This window comes from Emydura macquarii, unplaced genomic scaffold, assembly GCF_026122565.2.
Source record: "Emydura macquarii macquarii isolate MOO-44397 ecotype Brisbane River unplaced genomic scaffold, CSIRO-AGI_Emac_v2 contig_1230, whole genome shotgun sequence".
Lineage (NCBI taxonomy): Eukaryota > Metazoa > Chordata > Testudines > Chelidae > Emydura > Emydura macquarii.
The window spans coordinates 20,574,301-20,594,490 of NW_027131367.1; the positions used below are offsets into that span (position 1 = coordinate 20,574,301).

Consider the following 20,190-nt stretch of genomic DNA (forward strand, 5'->3'; position numbering starts at 1 on the left):
GCACAACAGTTATGGCTTCCAGGGTTTTGGGTATGTTATTTGTGTAGCAACCCACCCCTTCACAAGAAGTTTTTGTGTATTGTACACTAGTAAAACTTGTGTAGAAAAGACATGGAAGCTGGCTCTATTCAGAGTCTCAAGGAGTGACAGCAGTTGTTGTTGTTGTGTTTTTTGTTTCCCATTGCTGTTCATTTTTCCAAATAAATTGGCCTCATTTATTTTGTGAGTTAGTTTTAGCCTGTTTGTGTGAAGATAGATCAGAGGTAACCAGAGCCCAGGCAATAACTGCATGCGAGGGAGAGACAGACCTCACTTTTCCTGTGTGCTGTTTTTTATCACAGCTCTGACCGAGGCCCAGGATATTAATCTGCATCTCACACCCGTCCAGCGCCGCTTGGAGGAAGTAGAGAATGTTGAGTTTAATGAGGTGAAGCCATTGATCAGTCCCTTGCTCCATGTGGTTTGTTTAATCTGGGCCACATCCAATTACTACAACACACCTGCACGGATAATAGTGCTGCTTCAGGAAATCTGCAATCTTCTCATCCAACAAGTAGGTGGCCTGGACACTTTAAACCACTCCTTGAACCCCAGAGCTCAGTTAGAAATTTCTATCTCAGGGCTTCCACAGATGGGGTAGGGGTCAGGGTCAGGATACTCCAGGTCCCCACTTGCAATGCTGCACCTGGAGCTATGTATCACAGCTTTCACATCTTCCACTAGACTTGTCTGGGATTTCTTTCACGTGAAGCAAGAACCATGCTGCCAGCCATGTAGTGTCTGTGGATGGCACATCCATCCATGTTAAACATGAAAGCTGTCACAAACCGCTGTGCCCAGTGCCCCCAGTGCAAGAGCACACATTTGCTTAGAACAGTTTAGAGAAATGGCAGTACTAACGCTTTGCACCAAAGAGAACTGCGTAGTCGTTTGGCTTTTATCTTGCATCCTGCCTGTCCATTTTGTGCACTGAGACTCATATGCTCCCTCCACTTTCAATGAATACCCACAATCCCTAGCCTGTTGTTAGTGGGTGGGGCCACTTCCACAACACGGTCACCCAGATCAGATGGAAACCACTCTCTGGGGGTTCCACATAGTCCTAGTTTTGCCAGGAGGGCATGAGCAGGGCTAGCAGATTTCTGCTGGATTCTCAACCACAGAATACCACACAATCACTGCAGGTAGTCCCCAGTAATGCTTGGCTTTCTCTCTGCACCTCTGCTCATGCCTCTCCAGGGGATTCCGGAGGCAGCAGCAGCTAGGGGAGTTCTGTGCAGATGCTCCTTGCCTCCTGTGGATGCCTTCAAGATCTGCAGGTTTAAGAGCAGAATCTCTGGCCTCTATGGGGTACAAACACTCCCATTTGTTCAACAGAGGAGTGCTGAGGGAACTCCTGGGGGTTTCTGATTACGGCATTTGCACCCCCCAGTTTGTAGACTCTGCAGGGCAGAGCTCAGAGAAGTGCTTAGAGCACTGCTGGGTGTTGTATTAATAATAATGACCGAACTCCCTTCAGCTGGCAATGAAAAAACCAGGTAAAAACAAAGCTTGCGGCATCACAGAGTTTATTACAAGGCTTTGCCCAATACAAACAAAATGGCAGCTGGCCCGTTGGATCTCCACAGACTTCCTGAACTCTACAACCTGGGGGGAGGCTGCTTTTTATCCCAAGGTGGAAGGACCTCCCCACCGTTAGCAGTCAGTTGATACATAAGGTTTGCCTCCCCTCCGCCCCCCTTGTGGAACAGTCAGTCCTGAAGCCAAGTGAGATGTTGGTTATCAGACCATCACCTAAAAAGGCTTCTGGATTTCTCATGCTAGACCTCGGTCCTTAGCCCTGGAAGTTGGCCGTGGAGTTGGAGTTCTGGTATCTGTTCATGGCAGGCAGGAGCTGTGGAAAGGTGTCCCTGGTTTTAATCTCCAGCTCTTGAGATTTGCTTAAGAAAGTTTTTGAAGAGGCACATCATCTCCCCCATCCTCAAGATTCCCCTGTATGATTTTTTTAAACACTGTTTAGCTTGAGGAACATATTTAAATGTAGCCAGCCCAAAAACCCAACTGGACCCCGGGGCAGCAGAACTTCAATTCTGGTTCTGTCTCTGAAGGCCCGGAATTACCTGAACTCGGAAGACATTCTGAAGGGGGAAGCAGAAGAAAGTCTGGGCAAAGTGCGGGAGGTGCTCAGCATCCTGAATTACTTCAAGCAGACATTTGAGGAGAGACGGGAAAATCTCCACATATACTTTAAACCAGGCCAAGCAGTGAAAGATTGGGACTTTCAATCCATCATGGTTTTTGCAAGGCTGGACAACTTCCTGAGAAGGCTTGAGATGGTGGAGGTGGGTATTTGGTTTTGAAATATGGTGAAACCTGAGAAAGCACTTGGCAGAGAGAAATTCACTTACCACAACAAGCCCCTTTATATAACCTTCACCCACCTTGTAGGGAAGGAGCCTTCTCACTTTTCCAGTCAGTTTTCTGCGGAGTGGGGCAGGGGCATTGGTTGCCCCATAGCCTGGCTAGAGACCATGTGCAGTACACACCCGTGCCTCTCTTGCTAGGCTGGCATTGGTGTTTTATTGCTCACAAGAGTCACTCCAAAGAAGCAGAGCCCTCCAGTGGGAAATGTGTGGCACTTACTTGGCTTCATGGCACACAGGTGCTAGAAATCCCTCAGCACAATCTCAGTGCTTGGGCTATTGGTGCTGCTCAACCGCAGGTGGCCATCAGTCTAGGTTTTCCCAGGATCGTCCCTTTTTTTTTTTTTTTTGAAGTAGTTGTCCCAGGAAATCTATAAGGGTGCTCAGTGTGCTCTGCCAGCTGGCCAGGTCGAAGGGCACAGGATCATCCCGGATGTCCTGGGTTTTGTGCTTCAGAGGTTGCAACCCAACAGCCTAACTGCCTGCTATAGCCCCTGTCTGTCCCTCCTCCCTCCCCCACCCCGAACCACCTGTTTCAGCCTTAGAGCCCTGCTCCACCATGGCCAAACTGTCTGTTAAAACACCAGCCCCTCCCCACAACAGCCAAAACTGCCTGTTACAGCCCCAGCCCCCCACCCCCACAGCCAACCTACTTGTTATTACAGCCCATTCCTGAAAACTCCTCTTACAGCCCCAGGCCTCCCCCAATGGCCAAACTGACACTTACAGCCACCCTCACCCCCTGGTTAAACTGCCTGTTCCAGCCCCCCAAATGCCCACATTAGCTGTGCATAAATCGAAGGAAGCTTTAATCTAGCTGTTTGTCTAAATCCCCCCTGTGCCCTGTGTCCCCACACACTACTAACCTCTGCTGGTGTCCTTGGCCTGCGCTTCCCTCCACTGAGTCAGAGGCTGTCAGGCAGGAGTAGGTATCCCCTCAGATTCTGCATGGGGTCAGTTGGGGATGGTAAGCAGCCCCCACCACGCTGCTACTAGGAGATTCCCCCCAGGTGATGATACTGTGGCTCAGGAGCTTCACGCATTTTCAGTGTGATATGCGGACAAAGGTGTGCTAACTGCACCTTATGGTGCTCGGCACAAATTGGGAGGAACAAAAGGAGAGGGTCTTCGGGGTGGGAGATTCAAACTTGAGGGTGGGCTCCTGGAACAGTGCATGATGTGTATCTTGTATATGCCAGGCCTACACTGTACATATCTGTTCTTACTTTACCTGTCTTGTGGTAGTGCCAGAAGCTGTCGTCTGGGATCAGGGCCCATTGTGCTAGGTGCTGTACACAGACGACAGCATTCTGTTAAGGGTTTGGATTCTTAGATATACGTGTATATGAAGAAACTTTTCACTTCACCTTAAGGGGACTCTCTTCCTTCATTGCAATGCTGCCCCATCGCGAGTTCAGCAGACGCATAAAATGCAGCAGGCTGGTATTTGCCCCATTTTAGCAAAAGGACAGCTTACATGAGAACATTTTGTTCTCACTGTCTCTCAAAAGATATACTGCAACTGAATACAAAGCACTATTGACTGCAGCTCACTCCATTTTTTTTTAATGCACCTTGTTTGTTTAACACAGTAGAAACTCTACAGATACTAATATCTATTTTAAAGTTTTTCAGAATGATGTTTTCCAGTAAGTGTTGGGATGCAGTAAACTAAATTATCCTGGCCATTCTAACGAGAGAAACATAAATAAAGATGTTAGTAATTACAATTCACAATGAGAACAATAGGAACGATGAAGTAATTATGCACCGTAACTGTGCTAAGGATCTGCTGCACCATTTGCTCATTGCTTAGATGCTTTGAAGGAAGAGGCTAGAAAGAAAGCGGGGAGATTTTTCAGATGTGATTTGCATCATGTGGCCGCAGATAACTTTGGTTTTTGGTTTAAAGTTGGGCAATACCAATGTGTGCCTCTCATGACCAATATACCCTTCAAGGTGCAGTGAAGTGCCATGGGATCTGCAATCTGGGTGAGCACCCTTCCCAATTATACACAGCCTTGAGTGCATCATGAGGTGCAAGTAAACGAGTACTAAGCCACATCATAATTAGAAACCTAATGGTCTCCAGCCTCTTCATAAGGAAATCCACATGAAACTTCATTTCTTTTTTTTTTTTTTTACTTCCTTCCCAAGCAACCTACTAAAACAGTGTAAGATACAACTTTTGTCTGTGCATTATTATTTTTACCTTGAAGATATTTGGCATAATTAAAACTCTAGCACTGAGTGCTATTAGTTTTCCGTTTTAAAAAATAGATTGCTCAAAGGCTTAGCTATTAAATGTGGGTTAGCAGATAGACATACCGGGAGAGAAGCTCATTTCTTTCCCTTCCTTTGTCTTGCTGTTTTAGATTGTACCTAGCTTGCGAATCTGCTGTCTCGCTGAGATACCGCTCTGGTAGCACGGTATTCTGCAGGCAGTGCAGGAGGGATCTTTGTAAGAACTCCAGTTTAGTTAACCCTGGGAGCTGTGGTTTGCTTGGATATAAAGTTATTATATTTCCTTCTATGACTGAACTCGATGGCAGCTGTGGCTGCAGCTCCAGCCCCAGCCCTAGGTATATTAAGATGGGCATCCTGGAATTAAATCTGGGTGTAAGTGACTTGCCCAGTATCACACAACGAGTCAATTATGGAGCTGGGATGGGGCCCCAGAGATGAAATCTTGACTCCCTTGAAGTCAATAGCAAAACTCCCAGGCTTCACCCTAGATTTGCTGGTTCCCTGGTGCGCTGTCTGCTGGTCCACGTGACTTCCCTAGTCAGACTATACGATGGAGAGGTATAAAGGGCTTTTGGGCACTTATATTGGACAGTTTGCATGCCTTACTCATGCACTCCATGGTCCTGAGGTGTCCAGAGCTGTCTCAGGTGTGTTCTCACCAATATTATATACAAGGAAGGGGCTGTCACTTGCCTGGTCTGTGATGTGACTTCTCTAAGGGCATGTCTGCACTGCACTCAGAGGTGTTAATGCAGCACGGATAGGCAGACCTGAGCTAGCATTGATCTAGCTGGCTCGGTACCAATAGCAGTGAAGCTGCGGCAGCACAGGGGGCAGCAAGGGCTAGCAGCTGGAGCGTATACCTAGCATCCCAGGCAGGCTTGTACAGCCCAGCTGCCATGGCATTGCTGCTGCTGTTACTCGAGCTAGCTGGATCAAAGCTAGATCTACATGCGCTGCCATCACACCTGTGATTTGATTGCAGTATAGACGTACCCTGAGTGATTTAGAATCCAAAATCTCATTTTCAGAAGTGACAGGCACATAAATCCCACTCACCTTCAGTGGGTTTGGGACTCCTAAAGGCTGGATTTTTAAAGATACATAGGTGACTAAAGACACAGATGGGCACCTAGTGGGGTTTTCTAAAGTGCGTAGGGGCTGAATGCTCAAAAGCAGTTAGTCTGCTGGTTTCAATGGAAGTTAGGAGCCTAACTCCTTTTGAGCATTCAGTCCCAGGTGCCTAACTCCCCTTGATCTCAGGAGTTCAGCACCTAGGTGTCTTGTGGGATTTTCAAAAGCATCTATCTACATTTTTAGGTGCCTAAATATCTTTGAAAATCTGGTCCTAAGTTGCTAAGTCACTTCTTATCTGCAACTCTTCCCTCAGTTTGTGAATCACTCTGCAGCTTAGGTGGGATTTAGGAGCATGGATGTACATGCATGCTCACAGGCAGGAACATAGGCACTAGGGAACATTTACTGCAGAATCTGAGGCTCCGAGTGAGTTTAAGCGCGTGGAGAGTTCGATGGGAATTTTGTGCATTGCAGTGGTCCCCAAAACAGGTTCGTAGGCGCCTCACTCCTCTTGTGCACCCAGACCATAGACGTTTTTGAAAATTTTGCCACAGACCTAATCGTTTTCCCTGGGGCACCTCACTAACTATTCCCCCACCCTCTATTTGACACACTGCTGTGTATCTCATTACCTTCTCTTTACCCTCCCTAGTGCTAATTTTCAGCCCAAATCTGACTTTCCAATTTGCAGAGTTCCTCACGAGAGGGAGGTCCCAATAAACTGGAAAGGACTAAACCATTCCTGGAGTTGCCTCCCCTTGCATCACCTTTGGTGGAGGGAGTCGGTGCTTTCAGCTCTAGCAGCAGGGCTGGAGAAGGAGAAGATGTGACCCGGCCATGAGTTACAGAGCCCATATGAGATGCACGGCTCAAATGGATGCAGGCTATGCTTGTGTTACAGCCAGCCCTATGTCAGTCTATGTCCGGCACTAAGCACATGCTGATCACTTATAAGTGTCACTGCAGCTGTCCACACAGTTTCACAGTGTGAATGTGTCTCCTTGTTGTGAGAGTTGTTGTCATCTCCTTTTGCCAACACCTTAACTTGTTTCTGTGTTAATTGACTCTGAAGGATCTCCTATCAACGGCTTTGGACATAATTAAGCTGGAAAAGCTAGAGTTTAGTGGGATAAGAGGAAAGGCGCTGAGCCAGCAGGTCCTGAGCATGTATGAAGAGTTCCAGGAAGTGTACAAAGTACTTTCAGACCGTAGCTATGACTGTCTCGACACAACCAACATGGTAGGTGGTACTGGACTCCAGGAGAACTAACTGTGTGTAAATGCTTTCAAAGAAGCATGTTCCTTCTAGATAAATTCCAAATCCACTTGAAATTCTATTGCTTTGTTTCCAGCCTCTTCCTTCTTCAGTGCATCACTTCCTGATTTTTTGCCCATAACTTGAAGGGTGTTTTGGCCCCTAGCAGGATGCATGAGAAGGCTGTCCTTTAAATGGGATTCCCAGAGGCTACAATGGGTGCATTTTTACATACTTACAACAGAATAACTGGAATTTTTCCAAACATTTTCCAGATCAGGGGTCTGACACCCAGATCTCAGTGCTCACAGATTATCATGATTCCTAGGGCTCAAGTCACCACATGCTTGGGCATGCCAGCATGAAAAATCCATTGCAGGCTTCAGTTTTAAAGTTTATTTGGAGACTTTATCCCATGGGCACTAAACACTGTTGTCTCCTGTCAACTTTTCAAAAAGAAATCAAGAGGGGAGATTACATTTCCTGAGGGATCTGCTGCCCATGGTTATATATGATACAAAGGGAACTTCTGATTTCTCTTTCTTCCACCATTCACCTCATCCTGGGACTGCAGTCATGATGATGTCTTCACTGACTGGTTTACTTGTCCTTTGCAGCTAGTTAGTGGCACACTTCTAGGCCTGTCCTTGTGTGCGATGGAGGGAATTATAAAAGCTCTAAACTGCCACAGTGTTGATCAGTGGCATAGCATGGGAGAAAGGTGCAGTCCCAGATAATACTCCTCCTACTACTAATTAATTTGTAGCTTTTACACAGTGCTTTTCATCAGTAGATCTCAAAGCAGGTCTCAGGTTATTTAGGACATTCTAGGTTAAAACCTTAAACTCCACCTGGAAACCAAAAGACAGCCCGGGGCAGATCCTGAAGCATGGGTACCATGTGCTACCAGGGAGATTCACTACTTAACAAGCAGGCAGCTGTATTCTGCACCGGCTCCTCTTACCAAGCTGATTGCAGGTACAGGCGCACATGTTTGAGTAGCCTTATCTCGAGATGACACAGGCTTGGATCCCAGTAGCAAAACCCTACAAGATTCTGTCTCATGCACTGCAGAAGTTGGATAATGCGTAGTGAAGGAGGACAGGATGGATAGCTGTTTTGAATGAGGCTGTGGGGGTGTGTGGGCAATCTACCCATTGAACAATGAGGATAAAAATACCTTGGGCATCTGCTTCTTTCACCACTCGCTGAAGGAGACGGGGGTCCTGTGGGAGTTACAGTGCATGTTCATGTAATTAAAGACTCTGCCATGCATAAGATATGCTAAAAGGGCAGAGTTAAGTTTGCATGGGCCATCTTGTTGCTGACTTTTTTATTGTTCAATGCTTCAGTTAGTGAGCTTGATATTCTTCGGCATGGTTATTGTATGGAATTATATTTATTTCTTATATTATGATATAGGTATATAATGGTGCTTTATAGACAAGTTAAAATAGCTGTTCACTTCCCTGAGTGTTAGCAAAAGAAGCTATCCAATTTGGCGCCAATGAGGTAACAGAAGGAGTACTTTTTAGTTACTAGCAGTGGTTTGCCATCGGCAGTCCACAGATTTAGAGTCTCTATGGTTTGGGGTAAAATCTGTGTTGGCTGTCAGGTTTTTACTGTTGAGCTAAGCTGGCAGATGGGAGTTGTTCCAAACAGTTCTTACTCAGGGAGGAAGGTGACAGAAATGGCTGTTAAGATCAGAAATCTGCCTCTGCAAGAGATTGGTTTTGGATCCTGTTCCCTCCTGCCTCTCATGGGATTTTCTGAACCACATTTGATAAGGAATCAGCTGTGACCTGTCACAGCCAGGCCAGCCCTGGCCCATGCTGTAAGTGAACCTAGAGAAAATCTGAGATCCCAAAATGCCAGGACTTTGCTAATGCAGGTTACGAAGCTTCGTCCCAGTTAAGAAACTTGAAATCTGACTGACCTGTTTGCCAAGTCCGTATAATTCTTTGTATGGTTCAGAATTATTTTACATTTTAAAAAAAGCCAACCTAGTTTTCTCTCTCAAACGTCAAAGGATTTATTAAAATCAATGAGTGAAGAATGGTTTGAAAGATCATGGAAATTGCCTCAACACTGTCCCATTTACAATAAGCTTGTGATCAAAGCCCCAATGTGAATTTGGTTTAAAAGTGTATCTACTTTTTAATGCAAAAATAGCATTTGCAGGCTTTCTGAACTAGAGATGTGACTTACGGTGAACGCCATAAAAAAAATACATTTTTAGCAGTATCCGTGACTGAAAAATAACATCACTCAAGTAATGTGCATGCACTGGACAAACATAGGCTTAACAATGCTGAGAGCCAGATCCTCAGCTGGGATAAAATGGTGATGCTGTATTGAAATCAGTGGAGCTTCACTGTTTTACACCAACTGAGGATCTGCCTCTTATGAGGATCTGCCCTTTCCCGTTCACTGCATGCAGGAGAGGAGTGGGGGGACAGTGTCCAAAGCAAGATGATTGTAGTAATTCTTGTCAAGGACGTTGTTCCTCAGTTCTAACTTCGTTTAACAGTTTAACAACTTAATGTGCTTCATTTTCTTAGGAGTTTGAAAATGATGCCTCTGATTTTAAGCAGAAAGTGGAAGATATGGACAGAAGGCTGGGGACTATTTTCGGCCAGGCGTTTGATGATGCAGCTGGCTTGGAACATGCCTTCAAGGTTGGTATTTCTTGTCAAGGAAGTGAAGCCCTTTTTCTACAGGAACCTCGTCCTCCCCCAAACAAACTAACTCCCTGTCCTATAGCTGTGCTCTGAGAGTGCTATGTTCAGCACATGCTGGCTGCTTTTCTAAATGCAAAGCATTTCTCTAGCTAAATGTACCATTTACAGTTTCCTGTTTGTTTGTGAAGTGTTAATAAGGTGACAGCTCGAATGCGCAGGGAAATGAGTTGTGTGTTTGTGCTGCCATACAAGCCAATAGAGTGACGATTCCCAAACTGCAGCCTGCGGAGCTAGTGCTGGTCTGCAGAGTACTTGCCTGTGGTGCATGAGGAGCTGGCTGGCTCTCTGCTTCGTTTGCAGCTGCTTGTTTCAGTGTTCATGTTCCTTATTTCAGAGGAGAGGAAACAGGAATTGCCTTCAGGGACTGGAACTGCCAGTGGCCAAGGGAGCTCAACGGTCGGGGTAGAAAGGAAAGAGAGAGTCAGGCAGTTAATCCAGGGGCAGAGTGGCAGAAAAGGACTAGATGATAGAGAAGTAGAGGCAGAGGGAGAAACAGAAGAGTTGGGAGATGAATGGGGAAGGGAGGTGGTCCACGAGACACTCCCTTTGTCCATTGCGGCGCTGGCAGAACAATGGAAAAACATTTGATGAGGAAGTTCAAAATGTCAATGTTGTTCTGACTTAGCAGGGTTCAAAATGGACCAATTTTTCATTTTTTAAGACTATTTCATGAAATTATTTTATTGATGTTTTTATGGAAAACACTATCATTAACTTAATAACATATATAAGTCATTGAAATGTGTTGTTTACTAAAAAACAAGATTTTCTTAAATGAAAATCTTTTGATTACGAAAAACATGATTTTTGGTGAGTGAAAATTGTTAATGATTTCAGTAACATTTTGATAAAAAGTTGACCACAAATGTCGTGAAAAATGAAAAATATGGAAAAAGTCAACTGTTAGGTTTTTTGGGTGAAAATAATTCAGTTTGGAAAAGAGGCCATTTTTTATGAAAATATTTTTCATTTGAACACATTTTGGCTGGGGCTGATTATTGAGAAGCAATGCATAGTATGGGGAGAGCTTGAGAAACACTTGTGCAAAAGAGATCAGATCTTCTGGAAAAATGAGTGTGATCTATGCAGAAATTTCTCCTGTTGAATACAGTATTGAGAGTTCATGGCCTTCAGAGAGGTTTGTAGCAACTAGGGGCTGCTGGAGAAGCTGAGGCTGTGATTTTTTTTCTTTTCTTTTCTGTTTGTTCCTCTCCCTAGTTGCTGGACATATTTGGGAGCCTTCTGGAACGGCCAGTGATAGCTGCCAATGTTGCTGACAAATATCCTCGGCTTATCACCATGTTTGACAGAGACCTGGATGATGCTAAATTGATCTACTCAAGGCATATTCAGAAGGAGATGGAGCAAGGTTCGTGTTAGTAATTGTGCAAAATTGTTTGACCTAAAACAAGAGCAGAGCAATAAAGATGATTTGAATTGATTTTAATCAAGATCTGATTTAAAAAAAAAGTAATTTACTTAAATCTGTTTTAAAAATCCTCAAACTAATTTGAAAATGTGTGCTGGTGTGGTTTTAGATTAAAATATATCATTCTTATAATTGAAATTATGAATGGAGGTTTTTAAACTAATTTATTTCAATTTCACTACATTAAAGTATTTTACAGATAGCTATAGACAAAAAAAAAATATTTTAACATAGTTTTGCTACAGACTTTTACCAAATATGATTTTTCCCAACCTACCATTCCCTTTTACTCTTAAACATGAGCATTCTTAAAATAATAAATTATTCTTAGTGTGATAAATATACTTAATCTTGTACTTACTCAAATACTAATGTTTAATAATTTAAAATAAATATTTTAAATAACTATTCAATTCCCTTATAATAATACCAAATACATGTGTAGATCTGTATTTGTTATTCTTACAAACTTCAGAGTATTTGTTAGAAGCATCTAATCTGTGAGTCGTGATAGGTCCAAATTATGGGGGCGTGAAAAAGTACCTCAGGCATGTAATTTAATCAATCAGATGTAGAAATGAGATCAACACTTCAGCTAGGTATAAAACTCTCTTGTATGTTCTCAACAATTAAAATAATAGCTCTTTCCCCTGTTGATATTTTTCCAGAATAATCTGCATTCAATCTAAAATATCAACTACAAAAAAGATTAAACTTCTTAGTAGAAAAAGCCTGTGTGTAAGATCTGAAATTCTGTTAACAATTAGGAAACTCTAAATAAAGCCACAAGAGCATTAAATCTGATCAGGGAATGATTTTTTCACTGAAAAATATTTGATCGGAAAAATGAAAACCTCCAAACCAGAAAATCATAGAAATGTAGGGCTGGAAGGAATCTTGAGAAGTCATCTAGTCCAGCCCCTTGTGCCAAGGCAGGACAAAGTAAGCCTAGATCATCGCTGGGAGGTGTTTGTCCAACTTCTTAAAAACCTCCAATGATGGGGACTCCACAGCCTTTCTTAGAAGCCAATTCCAGAACTTAGCTACTCTTATACTTAGAAAGTTTTTCTTAATATCTAACCTAAATCTCCCTTGCTGCAGATTTAAACCCATTACTTCTTGTCCTGCCTTCACTGGACATGGAGAACAATTGATCACTGTCCTCTTTAGAACACCTCTCAACATATTTGAAGACTATTTTCCAATCCCCCCACCTCCCCACCCCCAATCTTCTTTTCTCAAGACTAAACATGCCCAGTTTTTTAAACCTTTCCTTGAAGGTCAGGTTTTCTAAACCTTTTATCATTTTTCTTTCTCTCCTTTGGACTCTGTCTAATTTGTCCACATCTTTCCTTAAGTATAGTGCCCAGAGCTGAGTATTCCAGCTGAAGCCTCACCAGTACCAAGTAGAATAGAACAGTTACTTCCTATGTCTTACATACAACACTCTAGTTAATACACCCGAGAATGATATTAGCCTTTTTGGCAACTGCATCACATTGTTGCCTTTAATTCAATTTGTGATCTATAACCCCCAGATCTTATTCTGCAGTACTAGCCAGTTATTCCCCATTTTGTTGTTGTGCATTTGATTTTTCCTTCCTAAATGAAATACTTTGCACTTTATTGAGTTTCATCTTGTTGAATTCAGACCAATTCTCCAACAATCTCAAGATTGTTTTGAATTATAATCCTGTCCTCCAAAGTGTTTACAGTCCCTCCCAGTTTAGTGTCATCTGCAAATTTTATAAGCATACTCCCCACTCTATTAGCCATGTAATTAATTAAATTTATTGAATAGTACTTGGCCCAGGGCTGACCCTTGTGGGACCCTGATAGATACATGCTCCCAGTTTCACAGCGAGCCACTGATAAGTACTCATTGAGTACAGTCTTTCAACTAGTTGTGCCCCCACCTTATAGTAATTCCTTTAGACCACATTTCCCTAATTTGCTTATGAGAATATCATGTGTGAATGTGTCAAAAGCCTTACTAAAATCAAGATATACCATGTTTACTGCTTCCCTCCTATCGACTAGGCTGGTAATACTGTCGAAGAAGGGAATCAGGTTGGTTTGGTATGATTTATTCTTGACATCCATATATTAGCTATTCCTTATAACCTCTAGAAGGTTATGCATTGATTGTTTAATAATTTGTTCCAGTATCTTTCCAGGTATCAGAGTAAGGCTGACTGGTCTACAATTCCCCAGGTCCTCTTTGTTCCCCTTTTCAAAGATACGTACTGTGTTTCCCCTTCTCTAGTCCTCTGGAACTTCACCCATCTTCCTCAAATTCTTGAAGATAATCGCTAATGGTTCTGAGATTGCTTCACCTAGTTCCTTAAATACCTTAGGATGAATTTCAGCAGGCATTGCCAACTTGAATACTTCTAACTTATCTAAATAGTCTTTAACCTGTTCTTTCCCTGTTTTGGCTTGCATTCCTTCCCCCTTGTTGTTTGTGGTGGATGATGGCCCCCTCGAGTCCCCACCAGACCATGATTTGGGCTGCTTACTGAGTCTTTCATCTGCTTGTGGCATACAAGGGATTCTTCAAACATACAAAATAAAAAGGAGGGGGAGAATCAGAGTAAAGGAGAAAGACAAAGGTGGTCAGACTCTTAGGCAGTCTTTTGGTCACCCCTTTGAGGCTTGGCTTATCTGCAGGTTCTAGTGTACTTCAACAGGGTTAGGGTTTGCTTCCAGATCCTCCTTTTGGTACACCCCTGATTTATACTTGGTCAGTACAGGGGTGGCGGGGTTTGTGACTGTCTTCATCTTTGTTGTAGCCAGCTGTCTGTAGCCATCCCTGTAGCCAGCTGTCTCCAAACCACGGCAGTGTTCCTTCCCTTAGTCACCACCTTGTTGTGTGGCAGGCTTTCCTGTTTCAAGTTTCCTCCTTCCAGGCAGAGGAAGCCTTACAGATGTGTGGGGAGTGCTGGCTGAGCCCATAAGAACTCATTAGCGTCCTCGCCACTAGAATGAGAGTATATAGCCCTCCCAGTGTTAATATTAATTGTGTTGGGTATCTGGTCACCATTAACTTTTTCAGTGAAGACAATGAAGCAAAATAGGCATTAAACACCTCTGCCTTCTTGATGTCATCAGTTATTAGCTCTCCTTCCTCACTAAGTAGAGGACCTACACATTCCTTTATTTTTCTTTTGCTCCTCTAATATATCTTTAAAGAACCGCATCTTATTGCCTTTTATGTCCCTTGCTAGATGCAACTCATTTTGTGCTGTAGCTTGATTTTTTTCCCTACATGCTTGTGCTTTCTTGTGTACTCCTCCTTAGCAATTACTCCATCTTTCCCCTTTTTGTAGGATTTGCTTTTGATTTTTCAGGTCATTAAAGAGCTGATACAGCCATATTGGCCTCTTACTATTCTTCTTTTCTTTCCTTTGCATTGGGATAGTCTGGAGGTGTGCCTTTAATATTGTCACCTTAAGAGCCTGCTAGCTCTCCTGAACTCCTTTTTCCCTTAGATTTTCTTCTCATGGAACCTTACCTACTAGTTCTCTTGAGTTTGTTAAAATGTGCTTTTTTGAAGTACATCATCCTTGATCTGCTGTTTTCACTCTTTCCTTTCCTTAGAATCATGAAATCTGTCAGTTCATGATCACTTACACCCAAATTACCTTCTGCCTTCAAATCTGCAACCAATTGCTCCCTGTTGGTCAGAATCAAGTCTAAAATGGCTGTCCCCTGGTTATTTCCTCCACTTTCTGAAACAAAAAGTTGTCTACGATGCGTTCTGAGGACTCACTGGACATTTTGTGTTTTGCGGTATCACTTTTTCAACAGATGTCTGGGGAGTTAAGGTCCCCCCCCCATTGCTACCAGGTCTTATGTTTTGGATATTTCTGTGATTTGTTCTAGAAACACCTCATCCATCCCTTCTTCCTGATTTGTAGGATAGTAGACTCCTACCGTGATGTCACCCCTGTTTTCCCCTTTTATCTTTACTCAGAGACTTTCAACTGATCTGCCTCTCACTTCTTTCTGGACCTCAGAACAAGTGTATATATTCTTGATATATAATGCCACACCTTCTCCCTTTTTATTCTTCCTGTCCTTCCTGAACGTGTTGTCCCCTGCTATGCCAATATTTTAGTTGTGAGACCTATCCCACCAAGTCTCTGTGACACCAATTAAGTAATAATTTAGCTTATATATTAATACTTGCACTACCTTCTGATTATTCTTCATATTTCTTGCATGTGTGTTCAACTGCTGAAAATTGTTGATGAAAACAAAAATGTTTGGGCAAAAAAAAATGTGTTTTGTCCAAAAGCCATTTCCCATTGCAAAAATGTTTCAGTGGAAAATTTTTGACCAGTTCTGCAAAGCATCCCTTTATCAGTCAGGGCCTGTCAAATGAGAAGACATTAAAGAACTAGCAACATATAAATAAAAATCTAATTGAAATAAAAATCTGATTCCAATTTTTTAAGAAGTAATTAGATTCTTTTTAAAATCACAATTCATCCACGTTGCTTGACATTGAGATAAATGGATGACACATGCTGAGTTTTACATCCAAGTAGCCTGTGACAGGAAAAATTTTCTCCTGTCACCACATGCCTCTCATAGTTACTGGGACTTGCATGTCTGAACAGAGAGACTTGTACACTCCCTAGATGTGAGTTTCCAGCATTTCCCCAGCAACTTGTAAATGCAAAGTGCATTAGCAAAAAATCTCAACCTGATAGGAGCCTGTCTCTTCCGTCCAGTGTCAGTGTTCATGGGTTGACTAAACCCATAGTTATCAGAATCAGACTCGCTATTTGAATGATGTCCCAGATCACACCACCTGCAGGAAATGAACCTGGACCTCAGGATTTAAAAGTACGAGCTTCTAGTGCCTGAGATAAAGAAGCAGGCTCTCTAATTCAGTGACTGAAACAGACTCATAAACCTGCCTATGTGTGGGCTGCCACTAGACGGGGATCGCGATCCACTCTGTGTCAGCATGGGCAACACTATGATGGTGCAAAAGTTACTTTGTTTTATTCTGTTTTTAATGCTCTGAAGCTGAAAATCTATATGGCATAAAACATTTTGCTCCTCAGTGAACATATTTAAAGGTGCTCAAGTCAGAAGCATTGTGCATTTGTAAATTATCTTTACACTGTTATGTCCTTGCCACTCCTAGTTTGATTGCAAATAAGTAATAAATCATCCTAAACTTCTTGAAAGAGTCAGGTGAAAAAGGTTATGTTTAGCACTGAGTTAAATAGTGGGGTGAAATCCTGACTTGTTTGAAGTAAATGGCAAAAGGTTCATTGATGTCAATGGGCCCAGGACATCACCAGCAGTGTTTGCTTTACAAGTTGTTCTAGGACAATAGAAACGTTCTGTTGAATGTGTAAGAGGTGTGATCATTCTCAACTCTGTGCTACTCCTGCTCAGCACGCACAGCTCCCAGCAACACCATTGCTGCTATCGCGTCCTGACTGACGACACAGTGAGGTCCTCAGGCACTGACGAGCTTTGCACGTTTCCTAGTACAGAATGCAGTGGTGCTGCAAGGCAGGGGATCAGGCAGCCCATTTAATCAAAGAGAATATGTTTCATGAGGCACTGGTGTTACACAGAATCACAACATGCGGGGGCATCTGACAACGCTAGTTAATGGCCTGTTGACTTTACTATGAGGCGTTGCTCCTAAAGGCATTAATGACTCACAAAGCAGAGCAAAAGATTCAGACAGACGTTGTCTGGGATCTCCCATCAGGCAAGCAGGTAAAGCCTTCATTTGCCACAGGATTATATCATGATTCTAGAATGCTCAGTTCAAAGGGAAATCCTAGGAAATCAGGGAAACGTTAAATAGACAAATTATCGGGGGAATCTCTGGAGTTGGATATGATATATGGTGCAGAGCTGAGCAGTAAATACCTTCAAATCCTCACTTTTAATTTACATTTGTCTTCATCCAGGTTACCCTCCTGTGCACAAGAACATGTCGTTGGTAGCTGGGGCTTTGCGCTGGGCACAGGAACTGAGAGACCGGATCCAGATCCCATTCAGTCATTTTAGGCACATCACACATCCGTGCGTGTCTTTATCACAGATAAGTTATTGTATTAACTATCTTGATCTCTTTTCTCTGTGAATCTGAGTTTCGCCCTGTGTTAACTATTATACTTGAGTTAGAGCTAAAAATCATTTTCAGCCAGAAAGGTAAAGTGTGTTTGTCATGGAGAAGTAATTACAAATGTGTTTTCAACTTTCATGAAATCATTTTTAATAAGCTTATTAATTGGATTGGGTTTGAAATGGTTAAGAGGCACAATGGGCAGGTGCACAGTGCTTATTAGCTTTCAGACATAACTTTAGGTTTGAAGTGAAGGAGTTATTGGACCTTTTCCCACTACTGTACAGTCTGGCATGGATTGCAATCTCTGCTCAAGGGGAGCCCAGGACTAGAGTAATAGGGATGCTGCAGGTCGTGACTAAGGTATGTTGGCAGAGCTGTGAAGGGCCAGGGATTTAGCACTGCTGCAGCAGGGGCAGCTGTAGTATTGGATTGAGCAGTATTGACAGAGCTATGTGGAGATTCCAGGGTTGAAAGAGCAGGTGGGCTGCAGGTCAGGCTTGAAGTGCATCAGCAGAGCTCAGTGGGGGTGCAGTTTGTTCCAAAAATGAGAAGGATTGAAAACAATCGCACCCTAGATGAGGGGCAAACCTGGAAGATACTGAGTTTTTTTTCCCTGAGAACTTTTCTTTTTTGTTATTATGGGTCATTGTGTAAAAACATTGGCTGCTTTCATCTCTTAGTGGCCTGAGACTGGTTCTAGACACACCGGATAAATCAAAAGGAAGCAAAAGACCAATAAAGCAAATAAGAACCACGGAGTTTGATGGCTTTGGTTCATGAAAGTTTAAAGAGCTCCATCGGCATTGCCTTGGAGTGCACAGTGACTCTGGCTGCTTGTTCTTGCTGGAAAGGATTCTCAGATGTGATGATTCTGCATTTTTGAAACAGTCCTCTAATAAAAGTCATTCCCATTGCTCCGTTCAGTTTTTTGCTATCCATAGCCGGTGTGCTGCCCTTGTGTAAGCATCCTAAATATACTATTAGTTTGTAGTAATAAAGCCATTAACATGGTGAGAATTGGAGCCCCTATCCACTGCCCCAAACACATAACCCAACTCCATCGCATTCCCTGGAAGCTTTCACAGCCAATGCTGTAAACCATGAAGAAAGGCCAGATCTGCAGATTCTGTTCACTCCATTCAGCTCAGCTAATAACCTGCCCTCCAGCTGTAGGTGAGAGGATGCTGTATCAGACTTGCAGCTTGTAAGGATAGAAGAAGGATAAAAACGGAAGGAGAGGATGGGCTAGTTCAGGCTTTGGTGGTTTGGTAAGGAGCTGTTCATCTCCAGAAGCCTTGTTCATGTCTAGCCCTGAAGAAGTGACATTCATATTTTTACTGTGTGGTGACTGCATAGTGATCTGTGTGAAGGAGTTCCTGGCCTTAGTTCCAGCTGCTTAGAAACTTTTGTTTGACAGACACTGGCCTTTCAGCTTAAAGTCTGAAGGCAGCTGAACAGCCAATTTGCAAGCCATTGATGCTTAAATCTGAAACTTGTCATTTTATTCAGTATTTGACTTTTTTGGTTCTCTCTAGATTTAAAAAATACCTTGATTTTCAAACTTTACATAGATTTAAATATGACTAAAAATGGGACATAGGTGAATTAAAAAGCCCCGAATGTAAAGCCTTATTTACTACACCTGCCATTGCTTGGTGCAGTGATGCAGCATCAGAAAGCATGCACGGCTGTGGGGGCGCTCTGCAAAACAGTGCTCAACAGTATTGCACTAAGGCTAGGTGAGGTTACAGGGAGAATCAGGGAACTGTAGAATTGTGAAGCTGGGAGCCACGTGGAGCTGCCGACTGTCAGATTGGCCTTTGGGGTATTTTTAAAAAACAAAGAAAGTAGCAAACAAACAGACAAAAAAAGATGACAAACCTTACGTTAAGACTGGTACTTTTTCAGCCCAGAACTTGGGCTTATACCTGAGCTATTAGCAGTATAAAAACAATTTAAGAGATGGTAAATAAATCTTCTGTGATCATTATTTGTATTACTGGAGCACCTAGAGACCACTGTCAAAGACCAGGGCCCCCGTTGTGCAGAACAAAGACAGTCCCTGCCCAGAAGATTAAATCTGAATGTATTTAAAATCTTAAATGAAGGCACACGTATAGCATCTAAAACTCCAGGGATATCAAAATGGCACCTGCCCATTGCATGAAATACTGTTCCAAATGTGTTTGGAACAAGGAGATAGATAATCTACAACTTCCATCCATTGTGTAACATTGCCTCTGTTCCACTATGCTGATAGCTTCCTGGAATCCCTTGAAGGAAAAAGAATGATACAGAAGTACAAAGACATGATACAGCTGTTAGAAAGGTAAGTCTGTTCACTTAGCCTTGTCTTATAGTAGGGGTTTGATTCAGCTGCACGTCACAGTAGTATCTGCTGTCTCCAAAGGCTTCCATTGACTCCAGTGGGCTTTGGAGCAGAGCCCTAACCTCCAGCTAACATGCTGTTTCATAGCTTGCATTAAGCACGTGCAATCTCTAAATCCTGAGGCCTTTGGTTTTGTTTTTCTGTGGTTAGCAGCGTTGTATTATTGTGCTCTGCATTGGCTTGTTTTCCAGAAGTTTGTACTTAGCAGGTGTATATCTCAGAATCACTTTCTTATGTTAATCGGCTAATGGGAAATACAGTGCTGACCTGGGAGAATCTCCTGATACAGACGTCTTAGAAGAGCTGGCTCCTAAATGGATGATGAAAAGGGGAGACATTTTAATTACAATAGGAAGTCAATGTAGTGAAGAATCCCGATAAAAGAAAGGCCTTTCAGGACCGACTCAGTGACTCTGAATCTCTTGAAAATGTTTCCCAGGACAGCATTGCTGAGTCCACTTCAGTGTAGAGGGAGCAGACATTACGTTTTCCTCTTAGACACTGAACGTGAATATTGTCT

The 20,190-nt window shown here is 42.9% G+C and overlaps 1 protein-coding gene across 1 annotated transcript in view; it reads left to right on the forward strand.

Moving 5' to 3' along the window:
* The window catches only part of DNAH9 (dynein axonemal heavy chain 9), a 361,000-nt gene that overhangs the window by 11,509 nt on the left and 329,301 nt on the right, over positions 1-20,190 (forward strand). The window contains exons 5-11 of the mRNA XM_067547747.1: positions 342-553; positions 2,109-2,342; positions 6,820-6,987; positions 9,564-9,680; positions 10,962-11,112; positions 17,121-17,235; positions 19,542-19,610. Of these exons, the coding sequence (XP_067403848.1) occupies positions 342-553; positions 2,109-2,342; positions 6,820-6,987; positions 9,564-9,680; positions 10,962-11,112; positions 17,121-17,235; positions 19,542-19,610 (1,066 nt within the window). The remainder of the gene's footprint in view (positions 1-341; positions 554-2,108; positions 2,343-6,819; positions 6,988-9,563; positions 9,681-10,961; positions 11,113-17,120; positions 17,236-19,541; positions 19,611-20,190) is intronic.